Source organism: Fundulus heteroclitus, unplaced genomic scaffold (assembly GCF_011125445.2).
Source record: "Fundulus heteroclitus isolate FHET01 unplaced genomic scaffold, MU-UCD_Fhet_4.1 scaffold_63, whole genome shotgun sequence".
Taxonomy (NCBI): domain Eukaryota; kingdom Metazoa; phylum Chordata; class Actinopteri; order Cyprinodontiformes; family Fundulidae; genus Fundulus; species Fundulus heteroclitus.
In genome coordinates, this window is record NW_023397066.1 from 1141125 (window position 1) to 1166667 (window position 25543).

Consider the following 25543-nt stretch of genomic DNA (forward strand, 5'->3'; position numbering starts at 1 on the left):
CCTACCAGCTATCGTCCCATATCCCTTATTAATGTTGATATTAAAATAATCTGTAAAAATTGGAGAAAGTAACTCCTCTCATGAAACATGCTGATCAAACTGGTTTCATAAAAGGAAGACAGTCATCCACAAATGCACACAGGCAGAGATGGGTAGAGTAGCCAGCATTTTTACTCATGTAAGAGTAGTACTACTTCAATATATTTTTACTTAAGTCAAAGTAAACAGTACCCAACCAAGAAATTACTTGAGTAAAAAAGTATTTGGCAAAAAATACTGAGTAAATATCACAACTAATGTAATATTTACAAATGATGTAATCGGTCAGGCAAAAATATTACATGATGTACATATTCTGGTATTTTAATGTCTAACAATTTTTTTTAATTTACAAACAGTAACAATTACAAAGTAACTAATCCCTGCAGAAGAAATACTTTTCTAAACAATGTTTTTCAACATAAGACTTATGAAACCAAGCAGTTAATGCACATACAGTAAATTAGGACAAAGTACTTCCAATGACAATATCTACTGTTTACTGTATGTGCATTAACTGCTTGGTTTCATAAGTCTTATGTTGAAAAACATTGTTTAGAAAAGTGTTTCTGCTAATATTTTTGCCAAAATGTCCAAAACCAAATTTTTGACGAGTTGCAAACAAGAAGTCTCACCTTAACATCAACTGTAGATATGTCTCTCTCAGTCTTAAAAGTGTTAGATAGTGTTAACTGGAAATTCTTGTTTGCAACTCGTCAAAAATTTGGTTTTGGAAACTTTTATAACTGTTAAAAAAATATTATACAGCCCCCCAATACCTTGTGTCAGGACAAATAACCAAACTTCCAGTTGGATGCCCCTTGGGGGGTTGGTACCTGGGAGTATAGTATGTGTGTGATGTGTGTGTGTACAGCATCTTTTCTAGTGTGTGGTCATGAGTTGTTGCATGTGGGGGCACCAGGGCGGGAAAGTGTGAATGTGACTGTATACCTGGGCTTATGTGTTTGTCTGTTTGGGTTTTGGGGTGCCCCCTCTCCCAGGATAAGGTGGGCTCACGTAAGCGTGGAGCCCACCTTGAATTAAAATTAAATAATACTACATAAGGGTATTCTCCGATGGCACAGGGGTAGTTAGCACGACCCATGTAACTTAATCCTCAGTCCAAGACCCCCCCCCCCCCCCCTTCTCCCTCTCCCTCTCTGTGAAAGGTGCTGGTTGTTTTATATCTCTTTCTGAAGGATGTGATCTTGTATTCTCTTTTCCTCTGTTCTATTTTTGTCACTCTTTCACCCCTTTAACATTTTTGCCTCATCTTTTTCTCTACCTTTCTTTCTCTTTTACCTTTGCATTTCTGTGTCCATTGAATTGGAAATAATATATATGCAAAAACTTTATCAGATATAAAGTGGAGCACTATAGCAAAAGCAGTAATGCTCCACTTGTGAAAGTAAATCTGTTGGGGTTTCTTTGGAACAAAGGCTATGTTCACACTGCAGCTCTTGATGCTCAAATTGAGATTTTTTGCTGAAATCAGATCTTTTTTGAGGTGGCCGTTCATACTATTAAATGGAACCGCTGCGGTCTGAACGGTTCTTGGATGTGCAGATAACAGAAGGAGAAGTCACAGAGCAGTGCACTGTTTATGGAAGTAATGGTGAATGTAACTGTTTCTAGAAGGGTTCAATATAGTTTTATTAAAAAAAACAAAAAAAAAACATGGATTTTGGCCAGCATGTTTCATTATCAGAAAGCTGCTGGGCAATGGGGGCCAACAATATTAAGACCACATCAAAGCCAGACTAAATATGATGAGAATTTCTCATCCCTACTTGAGTATTTCAATTAGGGATGTACCGATACTGGTATCGGGCCCGATACCACGTGTTTGTACTCGTACTTGTATCCATAAATGTGTTCCGATACTACAGGACCAGATACTAGCATACCTTTCTCTTTAACAGAAAGCATTAGTTTGCGATCAGACACTACAAGCAGCTATAAAACAACATAAAAGAAAATCAAACTGAAGAAGAAAACGGAGAAGACAAAACAAAACAGCGAAGAAGAATGCAGTGTGACGTCAAGAACCCGCCAGCCAGAGCATAGAGAAGGAGGGAGTAAACACAAAAAGGGTGAAGGAGTTAGCCATGTCTGCTATTTGGAAGTATTTTCAAGTAAACGAGGACGACAAAAGTAAGGCTAGTTGCAAAATATGTAAATCAAAGTTATCAAGAGGAGGAACAAACCCTAGCAGTTACAACACAAGTAACCTGATAAAACATCTTAAGACACAACACGACGCCGAATACAAGTTCTCTCATGGTTAATGGCATTTATTAGTACTCATATCGGTACTCGGTATCGGCAAGTACTGAAGTTGAAGTACTTGTAGTCGTACTTGGATTGAAGAAATCTGGTTTCGGCACATCCCTAATTTCAAGCAAGGAGATTGGCATGAAAGACGGATAAAATGTGACCATTCAGACTGCAGAAGCCTTGAAAACTATCCAATAAGTACCATATATATGGAAGTGCTACAAATTTGAATTTATTGTGGTGTGAAAAGATTGGAATTGGGCCGTTCACACTGCCATGAAAAAAAAACAACAGATATGTGTCGCATATGGGCAAAAAGATCTGATTTGGGTTGAATTTCCCTGCAGTGTGAACATGGCCTAAGAACGCAATTGTTAGTGCTACACAGCCAGAGATGACACAAAAATACTGAGGTGGGCTGTGCTTGTACATCATGCATCATGCTTATACACAAAGGATTGTGGGACCCCTTATAGCTCCTTGGAGTCAGTAGGGGACATCGTGAGGTTTCTATGCTAATGTAGCCGTGAGAGGAAACATACAGGCTCCATTTCCTTCCTCCTTCTTTACTGACTGCACTGTTGTAAAGCACTTATCACAGGGACCGCTGATGCAGTTCCGCTTTGCTAAAGAGTCCTTAATCCACCCCCCCCCCCAAAAAAAAATAAACATTCGGAAGGAGCATATGTGAAAGTAAAAAAATAGCTATTTCTCACTTTTGTGTTTGCGTTTTATGTGAACGTTCATATTGCCACTATGAGTGAAGGTTTTTCCACATATTCTACATGAAAAAGGTCTCTCCCCTGTGTGGATTCTCATGTGAACATTTAAATGACCAACATAAGTGAAACATTTTCCACATGTCTGACAAGAAAAAGGGGTCTCCCCTGTGTGGGTTCTCTTGTGAGCATTTAAAGAACCCAGTTGAGTGAAACTTTTCCCACAAGTCTGACAAGAAAAAGGGGTCTCCCCTGTGTGTGTTCTCTTGTGAGCATTTAAGTGACTTGTTTGAGAGAAACGTTTTCCACATGTCTCACAAGAAAAAGGTCTGTCCCCTGTGTGAATTCTCCTGTGAGTTTTTAAAGAACCCATTTCAGAGAAACATTTTCCACATGTCTGACAAGAAAAAGGTCTCTCCCCAGTGTGTATTCTTTTGTGAACATTTAAATGACTCATACAAGAGAAACTTTTTCCACACATCTGACAAGGAAAAGGTCTCTCACCATTGTGGGTTCTGCTGTGAACATTTAAATGACTTAGTTGAGAGAAACTTTTTCCACATGTCTGACATGTAAAAGGGGTCTCCCCTGTGTGGGTTCTCATGTGAACATTTAAATGACTGAGTTGAGAAAAAGCTTTTCCACATGTCTGACAAGAAAAAGGGGTCTCCCCTGTGTGGGTTCTCGTGTGAGCATTCAAGTGACTCATCTGTGAGAAACGTTTTCCACATGCCTGACAAGAAAAAGGTCTCTCCCCAGTGTGGATTCTCTTGTGAGTTTTTAAAGAACCAATTTCAGAGAACCTTTTTCCACATATCTTACAAGGAAAAGGTCTCTCACCTGTGTGTGTTCTCTTGTGAGCATTTAAAGAACAAAGTTGAAAGAAACTTTTTTCACATGTCGGACAAGAAAAAGGGGTCTCACCTGAGTGGGTTCTGTTGTGAACATTTAAATGACTAATTTGAGAGAAATTTTTTCCACATATTTGGCAAGAAAAAGGTTTCTCACCTGTGTGTATTCTCCTGTGAACATTTAAATGATTCATGCAAAAGAAACTTTTTCCACATGTCTGACAAGGAAAAGGTCTCTCACCTGTGTGGGTTCTGTTGTGAACATTCAAGGAACCCAATTGAGAGAAGCCTTTACCACATGTCTGACAAGAAAAAGGCCTCTCACCTGTATGGATTCTCATGTGAACATTTAAATGGCTAATTTGAGAGAAGCTTTTTCCACATGTTTGACAAGAAAAAGGGGTCTCCCCTGTGTGGGTTCTCTTGTGAACATTTAAATGACTCATACGAGAGAAACTTTTTCCACATGTCTGACAAGGAAAACATTTCTCTCCATTGTGGATTCCATAATGCTTTTTCAAATCACTCGTCTTACAAGACTTTCCACAAATATACATTTTTAAAGAACTTTTCTTTATGTCAATACGAGACTGACTCTCTGGCCCAGTGGAGCTGCTTCCTTTCTGGTCTTTGGTCTGAACTACAGGAGAGATATGTAAGGAAAGCTGCTCAGTTTTAGGTTCTGCTTCACTTTCCTGAAAAGTAAAGGTCTCTATTAGAGCAACAGACTGCTTCTGGACAAGCTGCTCTCCCTCCTGACTGCTGCAGACATCACTCTGCTCCCTTCTAGTTGCTAAATATTCTAGATTCAGCTGTTCATGTTTAAGTCTTGATAAATCTAGTTCCTCCCTTTCTTCCTTAATTAGTATAAGATCTGGGTTTTCTTCAATCAGTGGTTCTGGTTCCATTTGTTCCTCATTAGCCCATGAAGACTTGGGATCCACATTTTCTTCTTTAATCAGTGGAAGTTCTGGTTCCTCCTTTTCCTCTTTAATCCATGGAGGTACTGGTTCCCTCTGGTCTTCAGTCAGAGGAGGATCTGGTTCCATCTGTTCCTCCTCAGTCAACTGAGGTTGTGGTTCCTCCATTTCCACTTTAATCCATGGAGGTTCTGGTTCTCCCTGTTCTTCAATCAGAAGACGATCTGGTTCCATCTGTTCCTCTTCAGACCACTGAGGTTCTGCTTCCTCCTGGTCATGACTGGACCTTCTCCTCTTGTTACAGAGTTGTTGAATGGTAGAAGCTTCCTCCTCCATGGAGACATGAAGCTTCTGGAGGTCTGTGGGGACAAAGAAAGAGATCATTAACATAATTCAACTGATGACTGTCTGATGCATCAGGCTGGTTGTTCCTGGAAATCCTGGACTGTAAGCATTCATCTAAAATTTGTTTGTTTTTCATTTAAAAAGGAGGTGAAGTTTGCAGAGTAAAGTGTCCCCCACACTAATAGGAAGCCCTGTTAAAGATGTTCAAAAGCTTCAAAGTTTTATTCCAACTGCAAAACACTAAAAAGAAAATAAAGCATTAAAATTTAACAAGGACATTTATTCAGTGAGGAGCACATCCTGTTGTATTTCAGGGTTTGGGACACACTGCTTCCAAAGGTACTGAGGTGAAAAAAGGGAACAGAGAGATGAATTGAGGAAGATTTTAGGGAGCGGGAGGCTGAGATGACATGAAGGAGATCAGATAAGTTAGGAGGGACGAGATTGTGTATGACCTCGAAAAAGAAAAATTTAAATGCACCCTGTAGGCAGCCTCATCGCTGTCTTTGATGAGGTCGATCACAGTGGTATCATCTGAAAACTTAATGATATTGGAACCATGGACAGTCTGGTCCAAGTTTGTGTGAGTGAACATGGTCCAGTCTGTGTAAAAGCAGCCTCATGGTATTTGGTCTGGTGTTTGCTAATGGCTTCACAAAATTCCTTTATGACCAGCTTAGCATTAGCATCCAGGGGGGTTGTATACTGCAGAGAAAATGATAGAGTTGAGTTCCCTGGGGAGGTAATAAGGTCTGCATTTGACCATTAGAAACTCCAAATTAGGTAAGCAGTGTCTCTCGGTACAAGCAGAGCCCATGCACTAGGCTTTGTTGTTATAAATGCATAGACCTCCACCTCTGGTCTTGCTGGTCATCTGCTGTTCTGCTAACTCAATTGCATTGTCCGGGCAGATGTTGTGAAGCCATGTTTCAGTGATAATCATGACATTTGAGTCCATAATCCCTCTATTGTTATTGATGGAAAGCAATATTTTGTCCATTTTGTTTGCCAAGGAGAAATGTTGGCGAGGAAAATGCTGGATAGAAGGAACCGGCGTGGTGTTAGAAGTTAATAACTTCAAACAGTGTGTAATAGCACAGCATGACTCTTTGCCTAGGGGTCTTTTAGGCCAGGATTATTTGGAGATTTTTCTTTTACCTACACTAATGAAAAAAAAAAAAAAGCAAATTAAATAATTTGCCATTTTGGATCTGGTCAGGTTAGAAGAGCGATTAACAAGGTGATAACTGAATAACAGCTTGAAGATGAAATTGATGAATGAAGGTTGATTCTGAGGCACAGTGAAATTGCAATGGTAACCAACATTGGAGACCATTTTGAACAGTACTATGAGTGTTTTTCTTCACAGGTGATGGATTTGACTTGCACGGTTTCATGAACATGACCTGGACGGGTTGGCGTTTAGGGAACCCAGCTATAACATACTCCTAGACTCTAGAGGGGAGAACATTTAATTATGGTGATTCAGCAGCATGCATCTTAGGGTAAATGGGGTCTAAAGCAAGACACCTAACAGGACATGAGGTGATATCCTGTACTCACAATGATGCTTCATGATTCAGCCTATGGGACGGCAAGCATATAGTTGCACTAGGAGGATGATGTGGAGAGCCATTTCACCTAACATTGACACTTAACAGTTTTTGAGGTTTGCTGGGATTGCCTATAGAAGAAGAATCAGAGAAAACCTTCTCTGTATATAACCAAGGTTGAGTAAATAAATTGTCTTTTATAACCAACAGATTATTAAAATAGGTAATTAGAGGGGTGAGAATTGCACTACACTTTAAGCATAAGCCGTATCATCTGCTTTCAATTAGAAGTCCTTTTGGGTTGGTGCACGGTCAAGCTGAAACTGATTCACAAAACTACCTTCCTGTCTTCTTCCTAGGCTATGCCCACTTCCTGAATATCAACCAATGGTGACTTGGTGGGGCTCTTACGCATGCAAACACTTCCTTTGTCTCAACTGAGCTTTTCAAAATGAGAAAGTTATGTAGGAATGCTTCTGGAAATTCTGGAAATCTACAGAGTGGTACATCTTTAACAAGCTTTGAGGTTTACTGTTTGGATTTGGAGAACAGATGTAAAGTATTTTAGAACTGGTTCGGCTAGACGTTTCTAAAAATAATTTAGTATAATTCTTTATTGAGACTGACTGTGCATTGAATGAGATAATGTGAGCCTGGACACAGTAATGAGTAGAAACAGCCATAAAATTTGTAAAATGACAAAATGACGAATGAGGGGCTTGATAAGAACAGGAAGAAGTTTGTGCGTACAGAACGAAACGAAATTTCGTTCTGTACGCACTTTGTGCATACCGAATGACAAATAAAGTTGTCTAAGGTTTAAGGTCGAACACTAATTGCACTTTTTGTTTCTGTTTTGGAACAGCAAACAAAGCCTTGTGTTTGCTGAACCATCTACACGGAGCAGCTTATTAAGGGTAAATGCAAAGTAAAATGCTCATTGCCCGAGCCAGAACTGAACACACATTGCCATGCAGTTGAATCATCTCCTACAAGCGGGGGAACGAATAGGTGACTGACAACGATGGGGAAGAAGAAGCCAGAGAACTATGATTTCTTATCCTGATACGGAGGAGAGATGCCTGGGAATTACTAAGCCGACCACTTATGTGCGATTAGGTTTATGTCTGCCATCCTCCAGACCACTCAGGTCTTCTGGCTCCAGCCTGCTCTGCAGAACCAGAACCAGAACCAAACATGGAGAAGCAGCATTTAGTTCCTATGATCCACTGATCTGGAACAAACTCCCAGAAAACTATAAAAGTGCTGAAAGCCTGAGTTCCTTTAAATCAAGATTAAGAACACATTTGTTTAGGATTCTCGTTAAACCGTTTACTGAAACATCATTAGTTCAAGTTTGTCATCCAACTGTTTTTAATATTTGCTTATACTTTCCATTTCCTTACGTCTTTGTTTGATTTTTTACTACATTTTATTCCAACTTGCTTTATTCTGTTTTTATTCTCCAATATTTTATCATGTAAAGCACTTTGCATTGTCTTTGTACTGAAATGTGATACAACTACATTTGCCCTGCCATCTGCATACAGCAGACAAACAATTCTCTTTCACATACAAGTATTGACAGTTTTGTAATTGATAAAAGATTACTTCCTTTAGGGACTTCATCTGAGTATCAGACAAGAGTAATTTCGGATCATCCCTCCTTAACATTAGATTGTCGCTGAACTGAGAGACTTTCGTTACTGGAGGCTTCACCCTGTACACTTATTGGACAAGTTTATAATGCGGATTAACCAGGCTATAGACTGCTATCTAAAGGCAAATCAGACAAGGGATACAAATCCTATCTTGCTCTGGGAAACACTACAAGCGGCCCTCAGAGGCAAGATAATATCATTCTGCGTATTTGAGAACTAGCACATGCAAACAAGAGCTACTGCAGGTAATTTCTGAGTTGGATAGTCAATATACGGCGTGCCCCACTGATGAACTTTACAAACAAAAATTGAGGCAAAGACAGAATTCGACCTGATCTCAACCACTGAAGCTGAGACAATGTTAGATAAAGCTAGGGGTACCCTATACGAACATGGTGAGAAAGCAGGATGGCTGCTAGTAAATTATCTGAAGGGCAGAAAAGCTGCACAGATGATTACCCTGGTCAGAAGTTCAACTGAGGAAACAGTGACTGATCCTCAGGAGATAAATGATGCATTTAAGACATTTTATTCACAACTTTACAAGTCAGAAGGATCTATCACTGCAACGTTTCTTTTCTGGTATAGAAATACCGAGCTTGTCGGTTGACGAGAAAAATGCCCCAGATGTCCAAATAGATCTCAGTGAGATACATAAGGCCATTAAATCAATAAAACATGGAAAATCTCCATGGTCTGATGGATTTTTGGTAGAATTCTCCGTAATTTTTTTCTTGAAACCTGCACCTTTATTACTTAACATGTATAATGATTCCTTTCAACTGGGTATTTTACCCCCTACTCTCAGCAAGCTGCTATTTCTTTAAAACACAAACAAGGAAAGGACCAAGATCTCTGTGTTCTATCGGCTTATTTTGCTTCTTAATGTAGATGTGAAAATTCTACCTAACATTTTAGCGAGTCAACTTGAAGTTATGCACAGCGTGCGTTCATACCAACTCTATCACAGTTAGCCAAACGGCCCGCTCTTACACGTGGTACCCGTCAAGGATGTTCATCGTCTCCTCTTTGCCCTGCTAACTGAACCACAGTCAGTTGCATTGAGGGTGATCATCTTATTCCAAGGATAAAAAGGAGAAGGGTCAAACATAAGGTCTCTTTATATGCAGATGATCTCCTGCTTTATTTATCAGACCCAGTCAGAACTATTTTTAAGTTTTAGAGACACTTAATATATAGTATAAACTAACTATTGCAAAGAGCAATTCCTCCCTCCAACCTACCGTTTACTTTTTTCTACTGAAATTTTTAAATATTTTGACATTACCATCTCGTGGACTACTACCTCGCTTTTTTATTAATAATTTTGCCATACTTGTAGCTAAGGTTAAGCGAACTAAGTTACAATTAACAATTCAATAACTCAAACAACTAATATAAATGAATGAATGATGATGAAATAATTTATTTAATAGGTTTTGTGACAGTTTGTATTCAAAAGTTTAAAAAAAAAAGATTGAAGTATTTTTTTGTATTGTTTATTAATTTATTTTATATTAATACTAGGGCTGGGCAAGTTAACGCGTTAATTTCGCGTTAATTCATTAGACTATTAACGGCGATATTTATTTTATCGCGCATTAACGCATGTTGCTCACATGCTTTCAGTCAGTGTCAGTCAGCAGGCGCGCTGACTGCAGCACGCGCGCTGACTGCAGCTCGCTGTCACAGCAGCACTCTCCCGCTCCCCCTCCCCTCTCGTACATGGCTCAGCGGCGCCAGCCAATCAGCACGCAGGCTCAGCCTGGCCCACCCGCTCAGCTCTCACACAAACTTAATACACAAACAGCTGAGAGAGACCGCAGCAGCGAAAAAACATGAACAGAGGAAGTAGCACCGTTTGGCTTTATTTTAATACCGTAAATGAAATCAAGCTGTATGTTTTGTAAAAAGCCGGTTCATTTCAGTGGAAACACAACAAATTTATCTAAGCACGTGAAAAAACATGAAAATATCGAGCCCCAGAAACGGAGAGAGGAGACGAAACTTCTGTCATTGCCCCGACAGACCCACAGACGTCTCTGACTGAGGCGTTTCAGTCCTCCAGGGAACATCCAGGTAGATCAGTGGATGGATGGATGGATGGATGGATGTTACTGGAGCCCACACATAACATGTAATTAAGACCTTGAAAGAACCCAGTACATATATTAAAAAGTGTTATTTAAGATAAGATAACATTAGCTAATCCTTTTTTTATCCCACAACGGGGAAATTTATAGGATTAAAGCAACAGGCAGGTGCACACAACACAGACAAAATTACATAAGGATTGAAATATATAAGAGGTGGATTAGCGTACATAACATTATTATTATTATTATTATTATTTAATTGTAATAATAAAATAAAAAACACAAAACCCAAAAGGTCAAACGTTTCATGATACATCAAGCTTAGGGACTGGCTAATATACAGCAGGTCAAAAAAGGCCATATTTTGGCTGCAGTGCTTGCTGTTCTCTTATGAAGAAAAGATCAACTAGTGCACTAAATTCAATAGATGGGTTGAAAATATCCAGTATAAAATAAGTGCTACAAATGTTACAACACTTTTGTTCATATGGCAGCAGAACATTAAAATAAAAGTGCTCTTTACACTACTTTTGAATTCATTCTTGGAGTTTGTAAATACAATGCGATTAATCGCGATTAATCGCGATTAATCAGGGCGATTAATCGCGATTAAATATTTTAATCGTTGCCCAGCCCTAATTAATACATAACTTCACTGTATTAGTTTATAATATTTGCTACATTCACAGGCTATGATTTCGGTGACCCTTAAGAAAAATAAAGATCCACTTAAATGCGAATCATTTTGTCCAGTGAGTCTACTTGGATGTGATTATAGGATATTGACCAAAGTACTAGCAGCAAGGATTGAGCCTGTTATAAGTAATATAATACATCCTGACCAGACAGGATTTGTTGCTGGTTAACAACTTCCCAGTAATCTCCGTCGCCTTTTTAATTTCATATACACTGCTGATGATAACATTGATCAAGACATTGTAATATCCCTAGATGCCCACAAAGCCTTTGATAGAATACAGTATCTTAATTTGTTTAACATCCTTGAGAGATTGGGATTTGGTTCTAAATTTCGTTCGTGGATTGAGTTAATATATGCGAATCCCCAAGATATGGCAAGAACGAATAATACAATACCTGACCCATTCCCTCTGTTTCAGGGAAACGAGACAGGGGGTGTCCTCTGTCAGCCCTGCTCTTTATGTGGCAATCAAGCCTCTTCCATTAATGTTGGTGGTCATCTCTCCCAATATCATTGGCAGGTAAAATAAACTCTCAAAATGATCGCAATGCCAAAGTTCCTGTTCTTATTTCAGACAATACCAATTTTTATTCCCCTATATATTTTTTTTAATTAAAGAAATGTACATCTACCCTATATGGAAAAACAAAACAGTCCCCCGGATAAGAAGAGTTTCTAGAGAGACAGAGGAGGGGGCCTGGCTCTACCAAATTATATGTATTATTACTGGGCAGCTAATCTACATAAGTTGCTATTTTGGGTCTCGCAATTAGATGATGAAGAAACCCCGGTATGGGTACATATGGAAAGATATGCATCTAGCCCAATATCCCTGCGTTCCCTGATTTAAACCCCTTTGCCCCTAAGCAAGCACCTTTACACAAATAACCTTGTTGTGTGAACCTCAACAGAAATGCCTCCTGTCTGCTCCCGTTTATGGCAATCAGCTGTTTTTTCCAGCTCTGGGGGGAGCAGCATTTAAGGAATGGTACACAGCTGGGGTGGAATCTGTTAAAAATCTGGTTAAAGATGGTGTACTTATGTCTGCTGCTCAGCTGGAAAAGGAATATGGAATCCCCTTAAAAACTTCAGATACTTTCAGATTCGAGATTTTGTGAAAAAGACATTCTCCTCATCTCGTGAATCACTGCAGAGTGGGTGGATAGATTGGCTATTGGATATAAATCTGACTACTAAGGGGTCGGTTTCTATGCTCTATGTAAATATCCAGAGGGTGGCTTCCCCATCCCTTGCCTACATAAAAAGGAAATGGGAGGAAGAATTAGAGCTGGACATATCAAATAATGAATGGAGGTGGGCAGTAGAACATATTCTTTGTCTGTATGTGTTAGACATGGACTAACACAGTTTAAAGTGGTACAGAGACTTCATTTCACGAGGGACAAATTGGCAGGAATTCACCAGGGAGCTGATCTGACTTGCCCTACATGTAAACATGTTCCAGCCAACACATCTCAAATGTTCTGGTCTCTCCCCAGGCTCAAAGAATTCTGGATCAAAATATTTAAAACCTTTTCATCCATTTACAAGAAAAACATTGAACCCTTTCCTCTGGTAGCCATTTTTGGTGTGGCACCGGGGGAAACAGAGCTAGCGACTGTCAAAGGAAAGCAATGGCATTTTCTTCATTGTTGGCCAGGAGATTGATTTTATTTAATTGGATAAAAGCAGCACTGCCAAATAACAAAAGATGGGTGGAGGAGGTGATGGCACACCTAAAGTTGGAACATCTTAGATTTACTTTACAGGGCAACACTAAGAGATATTTCAAGGTCTGGAAACCTTTTATTTCCTATTTTGAATCTGAATTTTCAACTGCTTCAGCATATGTGCCCTCTTATTTACTTTTATCTGAATGTTATGTTGTCTGTGTACTTAGTTTGGTAAATATGTCTTGTCTTCACCGTGGGATAGTGAGAAACGTAATTTCGATCTCTTTGTATGTCTGGAGCATATGAAGAAATTGACAATAAAGTTGATTGATTGATTGATTGATTGATAACTAGCAACTTTGCCACCCCTCCCCTTTTTTTTCTCCTCAGGTATGAATGGCAATAAAAAACACAATGATAATAATTATATGTATCCAGTTTTAACTGGAACACGGTAGTGTGTATGGTAGTAGGATCTGTCTTGTCGTTAGTTTTTCTGTGTTTTTTTTAGCTGTTTTTGTGATGTAAATTTTGAGTCCTACTCTTTTGTTCTGTATGTTTTGAATGGGATGTCTTTTGTTTCAATATGAAAAATCAATAAAAACAATTTGATTATTATTATAATATTCCCTATAACGTTATAGCGTGACATTTGTATCAATCATCTTCTAGCAGTAAAGGAGTAAAGGAGCGACAACTTAGTATAGGAGAAACATCAAAGGCTGCTGCACACTTGGTTGTACTGCGCACCGCGTTGACTCTCCGCATACATTTTAAGTTTCATAGTCCTGTGACAAATTCCTACATTTCCCACAGCAGACCCCCCCCCCACCCACCCACCCACACACACACACACACACACACACACACACAAACACACACACACACACACACGTACACACACACACACACACACACCTCTGTCAATCCATGCTTGTTTATCTGTTTTGTCATCTCAAACTCCCAGTCGGTAATGGCTGATGGCTTGGGCTGGGTATCGATTCAAATTTCAAGAATCGATTCGGAATTTGGAATTGATTCTTTTTCGATTCATATCGATCCGATCTCAAATTGGATTGCTAGTACTGAAAACATCTTTTAGCTGTTACCTGAAATTCATGATTGTAGTTATACAACATATTGATACTCGTATTATATTAACATTTAGTACAAACTTTACAGCTGTAAGGTTGAGGTTTTCACAAACATTATGTGGGGCAGGAAACCCACACAGATCCAGTGAGGAAAACAGAGGACAGAGATATTTACAACTGCTATTTCCATTCAGTTGAATTGACAAATATTTTATTAAACCATAAGGAAAATAAATTTGGACATTGTATGTTAAGGGCTGCTCAGTGACGCAGTGGGTAGAGCCATTGCCTTGCAGCAAGAAGGTTCTGGGTCCTTGGGTCTTTCTGCATGGAGCATGTCTGTCCAAAAAACAGATTTCTGCAGTGGAAACTGCAACTCCCTTTTCAGCATTTTGTTCAATCTAACAGCAAGAACTGCGGCTGCAAGTTCCAGCCGAGGAATTGTTGTCCGTTTGAGTGGGGCGACTCTGGCTTTTCCCAAAAGAAAAGCTACATGTACTGCGTTGTCCTTCTCTAGCCTCAAGTAAGACACTGTCCCGTAACCATCTTGACATGCATCAGAGAAATGATGGAGCTGTGCCTTATCAGGTCTCCCAAGGTCCCTTGGTTTAATACAGCGATCCACTTTGAATTCTGACACCTTCTGGAGGTCTTTCAGCCAGTCAGACCATTGCTTGGAGAGGAGATGGGGAATAGCTTCATCCCATCCGAGATTTCTTCTGCAGAGCTCTTGTAGCAACATCTTGGCTCGCAAATGAAAAGGAGCCAAAATTCCCAGGGGGTCATACAAGGAGCCAACCACTGACAAAATGCCTCTCCTGGTTTGTGAATGGTCCTTTACTGGCGTCTCGAACTTAAACTCATCAGTTTCAATGCACCACTGAAGTCCCAGCACCCTTTCCACTGGAAGATGGTCTGTATCCAAACCCAGTTCTTTGATTTCCTTTGTCCTGATTTCCTCTGGAATGGATGTGAGTACCGTGCGGCTGTTGCTGATGAATTTTGAAAGTTTAAATCCTCCTTTGCTGCAAAGCGCACTCAGTTCCTTTATCATCTTTACTGCATCTTCGTCTGAAGCCACAGATTTTAAGCAGTCATCCACATAAAAGTTATTTTTCACTGTGCTGACCACCTCCAGAGAAAACTCCTGTGCATGGTCATCTGCTGTTCTCCGCAAAGCATAATTTGCGCAGCTTGGTGATGATACAGCTCCAAACAAATGCACTTTCATTCTGTATTCCAGTACAGGCTGGGAGGGATCACCATGATGCCACCACAAGAAACGCAGATAATTGATGTGCTTATGAGAAACATGAACTTGATGAAACATTGCATCAATGTCAGCCATTATAACGACAGGCTCTTGTCTAAAACGAATGAGGACCCCAATAAGTGAATTGGTGAGATCAGGTCCTTGTAGAAGTTGACAGTTCAATGATGTTCCTTTATATGTTGCTCCACAATCCAATACAACTCTCAGCTTGCCTTTTCTGGGATGTAAAACACCATGGTGAGGGATGTACCACACTTTTCCATCATCTTGTTTTAACTCATCTATCGGCACAACTTCAGCATATCCTTGATCTATCGTGTTATTCAAAAATGAAGAATACTCCTCTTTGTAGCGACTGTCCTTATCGAACCTTTTCTTCAGACTCTGGAGGCGCTGTTCTGCAATGGGGCGATTATTTGGCAAATTGGGGTTTTCCTGTCTGAGAGGTAAATCAATATGATAATGGTTTTTAATCAGTTCAGCTGAATTGTTGACAATCTCCATGAACTTAGCATCTTCATTAGACATTTCAAGCTGCTCCTCTGTGTTTTTTTCAGGAAAATCATGATTATACTGTTTGACCAGCATTTCCTTTAAATGTTCGACAGAAATTCTGTTGGCTATTACTGCATGATAGTGTGTTTTACTCTTGCTGTGACTGCCTACACGAAGTGGACCGTTTATGACCCAGCCCACACGGGTCCTGACAGAATAAGGTCCATCCTCCACACTGTTAATCAGCTCCCACGGTTCTAGCACCTTTACAGCATCTGTTCCAATGAGTAAATCAACTTCAGCATCAATATCATGAAGCTTGACTCCTTTTAAATGAGGCCACTGACTGACGTCTTGCTGCCGGGGAATATTTATTGCAGACACAGGCATGTCCTTTTGCGTCAAAACATCAGGTAAGTCAATAAAATCATTGCCTTCCAGACTAGACACCTCCAAGTCAGATATAATCTGAGTACTGACAATTTTCTTTTGACCCATGGTTCTCAGGAAAATGCTTGTTCTTTTAGCACTTAGATTTAACCTCCTGGCCAGACTTTCTGTGCAGAATGTACCTGAACTTCTGGGATCTAAAAAGGCATATGTCTGGACAATCTTGTTGCTCTTCTTGCTCTTAACTTGAACTGCAACAATGGAAAAAACAGAGTCATCTCCATGACCGGCCCCAATATGACCACAAGTTTGGGTTGTTGCTGTTGCCTTACTGACGTGAGGGTTCTTTTGGATTTGCTCTACAGATGCAACTTTATCCTGTCGATCTATATGTAGGACCCCAGGATGTTTTTCATGACACATGTTGCAATCCAGACGACTCTTACAAGTTTTACTGGTATGACCCATCTTCAGACAACCGAAGCAAATTCCCTTTTCCTTGATGAAATTTATTTTGTCTCTATGTAACTTTGCTTTAAACTGCAAACAGTTATCCAGTAAGTGATTACTTCGTGCACAAAACAAACAACCGTAAATAAAAGAGGAATTGATCTTATTTTCTGCAGGATGAGAACTAAATTATTTTACTGCAGTAATATTAGTAGCAAAAGCACTTTCTCTTTTTCTTGACTTTGTGGAAGAAGAAACCTTGAGGTTGGTCCCAGAGTGCATGTCTTGAATGTTGCCAAAAAGTGGATCAGAAGCAATTCTGACCTGTTTTTCAATGAAGTTGACCAGATCTGTGAACACTGCTCTTTGTTCTTGCAGCTCACATGCAACAGTTCTCCATTTCACTCTTAATTTATAAGGAAGCTTCAGAATAATGGTCCTCATATTTGTTGGCAGGTCCAACTCCTTCATGTGCACTATTTGCTCAGTTACATTGGAACATCCTCTTAGAAATAAAGAAAATGACTGTAGTGCCTTTACATCTTCACTCTTTATAGGAGACCAGGTAACAATTTGTTCCATATATGCAGAAGCGATTTTATGTTCATTTCCAAAATGTTTTGCAAACAGATCTTTAGCTCTACTATATCCCTGGATTGGGGGTAAGCGTTGACAACTGTGCACCAAATCTCTTGGCTGCCCCCTTGTGTATTGCTCAAGAAAGTGCAAACAATCAGTTTTATTCTCAGTTTTAGCTTCTATTCCATTTTCAAAAGCTCTTATGAAAGATCTGTATTGAAGGGGGTCTCCGTCAAACACAGGGATATTTCTTGCTGGAAGAACAGAAGATAAGTTTTGCTGAACCAAAAGTGCAGTTATGTCATTTTGCCTCTGCATGATGTTGATAATATCATTCTGACAGTTATTAGTTAATACAGGGGATTGAGATTCTGACTGATTTTGAGTAACTGACTGTGTCACTTGAGCTGATGCATCCATTTTTGTCAGTATATTATTCTTTGACATTTTATATTGTATTTGTTTGGGCCTAACCACCTGTGGTTGAGGATTTGACGCATGAGCTTCTTCCTCCGCAGCCTTTTTTTCTTTAGAGACGAACGTTTGGGCATCAGGATTCAGTATGAGCGCCTTTCGTTCGTAACTCCTATCTAAATATGAATTCATACCATCAGATCGTTTTGAGCCACACTGTGATGAATTAATTTCCAAGACATGGAGCTTGGCACTTGTTGCTGCCAACTCCGCTTCCAAAGCTAGCTGCTCCTTTTGTTTTCTCAGCTCCTCCTCTTGAGCTTCGATTAAATGCTTTTTCTTTAATGCAGCTACACGTTCCTCTAGCGCCGCCTTTTCTGCCTTCGCTTTAATGCGCGCAGAAAACGTAGAAGATGTCCGTGATTGATTGGAGCGCACCACTGAATTAGATTGCATATTTATAATATTGGAAGCACTGTCCTCAGGATTTATTTTCTCGGAATCGGCAATACTTTGATCATCTGAGATATTTGATTCGGTGTACTTATAACCCATGTCCATCAACCATACCCGTGTCTTTTCAATACACTCACTGAACTTTGTCACGTTATGCTGAAAATAGGCAGTTTGTCTTGTCATATCTTCTTCTGGCAAATTCAAGCTTAAGAAAGATTTGTGCATCTCTGTTGCAACTTTGTAGCACTTGTTAAACTTTGCAAACTCAGCAGCCACAGCATTAACGTTTTCGTTAGATGTCATTAACCCAAAGATGTTTTTCATGAACCTTGAAGCTTGTTTGAATTTCAAACTTCTTTTCTCTTGACACGTTTTAATGTGAAGAGCCAAACCTTTTTCGGTAAACTTAGCAGATCTTTTTGTTTCAGTTGTTTTAACATCATTTTGTTTGGCATTAGTGTCGGACATTTTGTATTGTTCTTGACTTCTTTAAAACTCCCCAACACTGAACGTCATTTTGCCACACACTTTATGAAGCAAAGTACATCAGATCTTGAGCTCCTCTCTGACAAAAGGCTGACAGCTTGGTATTGCGCAATCACACAGCGGAAGCGCGGCTCCAATAAACTTCAAACTTTATAATGCGTAATGATATACTCTCCTTGAAACTCCAATAGTTCCACCCGTTTTCCTTCACGGTATTGTAGTATAATCACATACTAGTTTGAAGAGTCCTTTCACGGCTTACTTGAGCTTCCAGCGTCAGATCTTTTGTGTGAGCCTTGCCTTGGCTGCGGCGCATCCTGCGTGATCCTTTAACATCCAAAGATCCTTGTATTCCTTTTAATCCACACGCAGATCTTCAACTTGATCCAGTACGTCCAAAAACATCAATTGATGATTGCAATCAATCCTCTTGATCCAGGGCTGGTTTTTTACTTATGTTGTGGCCCAGCTTTGACGTCTCCAAAAATCCACAAGGGCCACAGATGCACCTTGGACGAGTAATTTACGCAGGCAAAAATAAATCCATTTTCCAGGTAAAGTCGTTTAGTTTGTGGTTTATTTCTCTTTTGCAAGCAAGCTAACAGAAATTGACAAACATTTTTCTTCCTGCTTCTCTTGCGCTGGTAAAAAACCATACGCCCACCCAGATGCATGCTGGTCCTACCACTGACAGCCTTATAAACTTAATCCACCCAAATTACTCATAACTAACCAGAAGCAAAGAAAACTAAATAAGCAACACATAATCTCAAAACAAATACCAAACAATAAAGTAAAATAAATAACCTTAACTAGATTATACACAAAAAATACAAATTTGATTAATAACAACAAAAAATAATTGGCTCCTACAGTATCATTTATTGAACAGTATGTAATAATTTAATATTTAAAGCACTTTCAGCAGTTTGAATTCTGATTATGACCGGACTTCTCCTTTAAGACCATGCCTATGACCACTAGGGGGAGCTTGGCGCTTTGTTTTGTTTTTGTCCTGCTCAGGTCTCAGAGCAGAAGAAGAATTAATAAACAGACTAACATGTAGTAAAGCTTAAGTCTCTGCGGGCTCATGACCGTGCAAGTAATCCCAGCACATACAGTGATTTTTTTTTTTTATCGATCTTTGGTTGTACGAATCGATTTTTAGAAATTAATATGAAATCGATTCAAAATTAGAAAATAGATTTTTTAGCACAGCCCTACTGATGGCTGTTCACACTGAACCTGGTTCTGCTTCAGGTTTCTTTCTGTTAAAGGAGAGTTTTCCTCTCAATTTATGGACAACCCAGTTATGGAGAATCCTGGACATAATCTTCATCAGACTGTTCAGCCAGACGCTTCTCCAGATCAGCTGTCAGGAGATCCTCCCTGTCTGCAGCCATCAGCCTCCACAACAACTCATTGAGTTAGACCAGCATTTAATTTCTCTGTGGAATTAATAAAGCAAAAAAAAATTGTATAGGTGACCCTTTAACATAATATGAGGAGAGTTTGTTGTAACATTTTAGGATTTTGGAAAAATAAATTCCTGAAAATGAGACATGGTTTATTTTTACTTTTTAATCTCACAAAAATTACGAAATATTTATTCTGGTTATTGTCTGTGTGTGAAAGTAATAGTTTTGTCATAAATATACATTTTATGAGGCCTATGGTTCTCATTTCCTCTCCATTTATTTTTTTCTCCTGCTCAGTTACCGTAATGCACCAAGTATGCGTGAAGCTAATCTTCACCACAGAGATAACGGCTGGATTGACCGCAGAAGCTAGAAAGCAGCAGCTGAGGAGAACTGATCAAACTGATTTATCAGACACTTTTTGTAGCTTCATACCGATTCTGGGGAGTTTTATCTGGGGTCTCCAGCAGCTTTCCAGCCGTCTGGCGTCTTCCTCGTAGCGGACGATGGTTTTCTCAACCTCTGAGAAGATTTCTTCAGCAGCAGCAGTTAGTCGCTCTCTGATAAACTCTCTCAGATGCTAAAATTAAGACATTATTGCTGAAACTACGCTAATATTCAGTTGAGAAACCGCAACCGTCTTCCGGCCCAGTCCACAGCACACAAGCTGCAGTGTGGTGTACTTCCGATGGACGTCATCAAGACAAAGCAGCTGATTGGTCTATACACCGCCCCCTGCTGGACCGGAGTGGAGCAGTATTCCACAATCAACTTTAATCACTAAGTTTGAGTACAAACAAGCATCATAAAACAATGACCGATGACAGAAACTAGAATCTGTATCAAAAACATTTTGTAGTGAAAAATAGGAATAGGACCAGAATGTAAAAGAGAGAGTTTTACAAACAAACCAGGGCTGATTACTACATTACTATTACTAGATAGATAGATAGATAGATAGATAGATAGATAGATAGATAGATAGATAGATAGATAGATAGATAGATAGATAGATAGATAGATAGATAGATAGATAGATAGATAGATAGATAGATAGATAGATAGATAGATAGATAGATAGATAGATAGATAGATAGATAGATAGATAGATAGATAGATAGATAGATAGATAGATATTAGAAAATATAAGAACCAGTGAGTAAATGAAAAAAAATGTTTAAAGTCTTTATTCACAATTACAGACATGTAGGTCCCTGAAAGTTTTTTTTTCTGTATAAATGCATATCGGTTTATTTGACATCCAATCATACTCTCCGTCACATGATCTTTCATTTTCAAATCACAAAAATCTCATAAAAATCAATACCACCTAACAAATAAATGTGGTTTATTGATTATTAAACCTGGTTACAAGAGGACTATATTAATATAAATGAGACAACTCCCTCCAGTCATTTAAATTTCCACATTCCCAGACTATGGGAGGAGGAGTAGCAACCATCTTTCATTCTGATTTAAGAATTAGTCCCAGGCCAGTTAATAACTACAATTATTTTGAACATTTAACCCCCAGTTCCTTCATCTAAACCGCAGCAATAAAACGCGTTCCACTGCGAGACGTCCAACTACCCCCTCCATTACATTTTAATACAAGTGCGCAAAAAAAAATCTAACCTAACCACTTGTCAACCAATTCATAACTACAGGTGATCAGGATGTGATAGGCCTACCTAGCTTTCTACCAACTTATAAAACAGCCTAAATAAAAACCCAAAAGGGAATTAATGCACATGTATTTATTTGATATATTTTCAATGCATATACGCATTGCTTATGTTTGAGTTATACATTTATATTTTGTTTTCATTGACATTTAATTTCTCATGTTTCCCCATGTGGCTGTCTGGCATTCACTAACAACTCATTTGCAGATATATTACAGACTTTACATCCTTTAAGACCTTTTTGGAAGGTGGGTGGGGCCAGTCTGGTTGAGTGGAACGGTCAGTTATCCTGGGAGCTGCATGTTCACTTAGTCTGGAACACAAGACTACGGCACAATCTGCACCTAGACTTCTTTCTAACGCTTATGGGAGGATCAGCTACACTGTTCTTAGTGATTAAAAGATCTTCCCCATCTAATAGGGTAAAACGGGAGAGTTGACAGCTCTGCTTATACTCTATCTGACCTGCTGCTGTTGTTCTGATGCAGTGCCTCTGTAATGTCCTCTGTCTCTGTTATGCTTTATTTCCTTTTGTTCATGTACAGCACTTTCAATCGTGTTATTACTGAAAAGTGTTTTCTAAATAAACTTGCCTTCCTATTTGTATGTTTTCTGAGAAGGTTTCTCAGGATTTGGATCATGGTTTCCACGTGTAACAGTACAATCCTTTTGGCAGGATCTTCATTGTTTTTTCTGGGTTCAGCTGGTGAACATAACCACTGAAGTTTAATAGTTTTATGAATGGCAACTGTAGTGACTATGGTATTAATATAATTATTGGTAGAAATGGGATGCATGAGTGGAACAGTCAGTTATCTTGGGAGCTGCATGCTCACTTAGATAGTCTGAGACACAAGGCTATGGCACAATCTGTTAGACAGCAGCCCAGTGGTGACATTATTTCTCTGATGACATGTGAGGAAGTGATCAGCCCTTGCATGGCGTGTACCTAGACTTCTTTCTAACGCTTATGGGAGGATCAGCTACACTGTTATTTGCTGCGTTGTGTCTGATCAAGAGCCCCTCAGTTCTGATGTGCCTGTAAACATTTCTCTGACCTTCCTAGATTAAACAAGTTAAATTATAGATTTCTGTTTATTGGGTCGTATATCCCAAAAAACTATAAAGTACAAGTGGGGGTCGCTTGAGGGGAAAAGAGCTGGACCACCAAAGGTGTTTCACAATCAACAGGGTGTGATGGCTCTAACACTCTTATTAACCAAACATAACAGAGATTGCTTCTTTACACTGGGCGAATGAGTTAATAGTTAAAGTGCATTTAAGTTGATCTGCTTTCTGAAAACATAGCCTATTTATATTTATATATATATATATATATATATATATATATATATATATATATATATATATATATATATATATGTGTATATATATAACTTAACATTAAAAGCATTTGCCCCACTGAGTATTATGTTCCTCTTATTGTTTTTTTATTTTATGTAAATCTAAACATTACAAACATACAACATATACTTTGTAGTATCTACTTTGGTTGTAATGTTCTTACTAATCAAAAGACCTTCCCCATCCAACATGGCAGACTATCTGACGTAGCAGCGGCTCAACCCCCTCAATGAAACGTCTACATTTTATATCTGTGAGCAGGAAGACTCTGAGACAAACACTGAAACAGCTGAAAAACAAACGTTTACTGTTAAAAGTATTCCTGGTTATTTCTGCTCCATTAATGACAGTTTAGAAAAGTTCTGCTCTGGTTCCGAGTCTGTTGTTGCTGCTCCACTCCAGTCCAGCAGGGGGCACTAAATGGACCAATCAGCTGCTTTGTCTCAGTGACGTCCACCGGAAGTGAAACTAAAAGGCTCCAGCAGCAGCGTGCGTGGACTCAGCAAGAAGACGGTTGTGTTTTCGTTTCTCAGCTGAATCTCTGCGTAGTTTCAGCAACAATGTCTTCAGTTCAGCATCTGAGAGAGTTTATCAGAGAGCGACTAACTGCTGCTGCTGAAGAAATCTTCTCAGAGGTTGAGAAAACCATCGTCCGCTACGAGGAAGACGCCAGACGGCTGGAAAGCTGCTGGAGACCACTTCGGTAAAGTTAGAAAGATATTCACAGATTCGGCTTTTCCGGATCAATAACTCATCTGCGGATGATTTATTCTACAAAACAGACACCTCTCTGTAACCACAGCAAGGCAGACAGTGAGCTACAACCGTAGTTTCCTCAAAACGAGTCTCCCATCGCGCAGGGAGGATTACATTGGACTCTATGCAGAGCTCGCTGCTCCGCAGATGCTTAGGGACCGTGTGCAAGTTGCTACACCAGAAAAATAATCAGAGAGAAATATTAAAAAGCATTACCAAGGAATGGTGGATTATTATCAAATTAATTTCATATGTATCTGATCTCATGTATATCATATCACATTTATTGTATTTGAAAATAATAATTTTTTTGAGGAATTCCCCAAAGCCTAAATGGCAAATGGCACCTCTATTTTATTATTAGTATAAAATGAGCAATGACTACACCATAGATCAATGTAGTGCCACCAAACTCATCATACACATAGATTACTCTTACTTTGGGAAAACACGCTAAACTCGCTAAAATATTTTTTCATTGTTATTACAAGCATATAATAGCCAATAGGTACAGTATAGATCATTGTAGTGCCATCAAACTTGTAGTATACATAGATAACCTCATCTAATTTATACTACAACTCTTTGTTACGTCCACCAGGCCCGTTTGGTGGGGTAACATTAATGGAGACCACACAAGGATTTTATGATTCAATGAAATTGGAATTTATTAAATTATATTAAAGAAATAAAACTTGGAAAAATGAATAACTGAAATGAGAAACCAAAATAGATTAATACAAAACCCATAATCAACTAGAAATAAGCAAATATTAAAACAAACCTAACTAAACTCAACCATAAGATACAAACCAAACGGGTTCTGAGGAAGGAGAGGGAAAGAAGCTGTCTAATTTTTATTCTACTGTTTGCAATGTGTCAGAACATGAGATCAACCAATGTAATATGAAAAACAGCTTGTTAATGCGAACTTACACAAAATAAAATAAAAATGAATAATACCAATATTAAAGTTTCCCATACAGCTGCACAAAAAATCCAATTAAGCTGAATAACACATTTTGTGTTGTTTCCTGCATGATAATGATGGTAACCCTGAGACCCTCTAGATGGCGCATAACACACAGTCCCCAGGTGTGTCTTTGTTTGGCATCTCAGCTGGTGTCATTTCAATGCATTCAGTGTAGAACCATCGTCCACAGGTTTCACATTGTATCTACGGCATAGGGATAAACATGTCATTCTAAACCTTTTGATAGAAATAAATTTGTAGAGAATACAATATTTTTAGGCATTGCTGTTAAACCATTATTATTTATAAAGTTAAAATTGACAACATTAGCCTATTAAAGATTTTAGTCTCACCCAAAGGGGAGCAAGGCCAGAATGGAGCAGGTGCCTATTTCCACAGAAGGAGCAGAAATCATCCCTTGAATCTTAGAAATAAACAGAAGAAAATCATTTAGGATTATTATTAGTTACGAAAGAGATGTTTCATTTGCCGAATGTTCCTGAAAAGTAATATTTGATTACCTGATCCTGGAATTTCTCCTGCCATCTCTTCTCTGAGTTTTTTTAATACAGCTTTTAGATGGTTCAATGTGGACGTTATTTGGAATTTTTTGGAAATTCCTTATCAGTCATCTTAGCCATCTATATGAAAACAAACAAGCACATGCATTATGTTTGATCCTACAAAGTAAAACTATTGATTTTATTGTAAGATGTCAAAAGTGGAGTGCCTAATCACCTCCATGACAAAAACTCCACAGCTGTTGCTGTCTCTCTGGAATGTGTGGGCTATTGTGCCTGGCTGCCACTTGATGTTGACCCAGTCTTCTTTGCCAAGTCTATTCCGGCGCATCTTGAAGTACTGTCTAAGTGAAT

The 25543-nt window shown here is 39.0% G+C and overlaps 2 protein-coding genes and 1 long non-coding RNA gene across 5 annotated transcripts in view; 2 read left to right on the forward strand and 1 right to left on the reverse strand.

The window, feature by feature from the left end:
• Positions 1–25543, forward strand: part of LOC118561425 (gastrula zinc finger protein XlCGF8.2DB-like) — a 116172-nt gene that overhangs the window by 41033 nt on the left and 49596 nt on the right. The window contains exon 1 of one of the 3 annotated variants that reach the window (XR_004930043.1): positions 23402–23642. The exons of the other annotated variants lie outside the window; for them this stretch is intronic. The gene's annotated coding sequence lies outside the window, so the exon portion shown is untranslated. Of the gene's footprint in view, positions 1–23401; positions 23643–25543 lie in introns of those variants that run through there. 3 annotated transcript variants of the gene reach the window in all.
• On the forward strand, positions 1333–1715 carry LOC118561441. Its single transcript, XR_004930050.1, has 2 exons — positions 1333–1483; positions 1547–1715. It is a non-coding gene; the product is annotated as an uncharacterized LOC118561441 (long non-coding RNA).
• Positions 1484–20563, reverse strand: LOC118561421 (oocyte zinc finger protein XlCOF6-like). The gene is made up of 2 exons (XM_036133483.1): positions 20325–20563; positions 1484–5165 (listed from the first exon to the last, which is right to left on the reverse strand). Exon 2 carries the CDS (start codon positions 5140–5142, stop codon positions 3022–3024), a length of 2121 nt encoding a protein of 706 aa, XP_035989376.1. The 5' UTR covers positions 5143–5165; positions 20325–20563; the 3' UTR covers positions 1484–3021.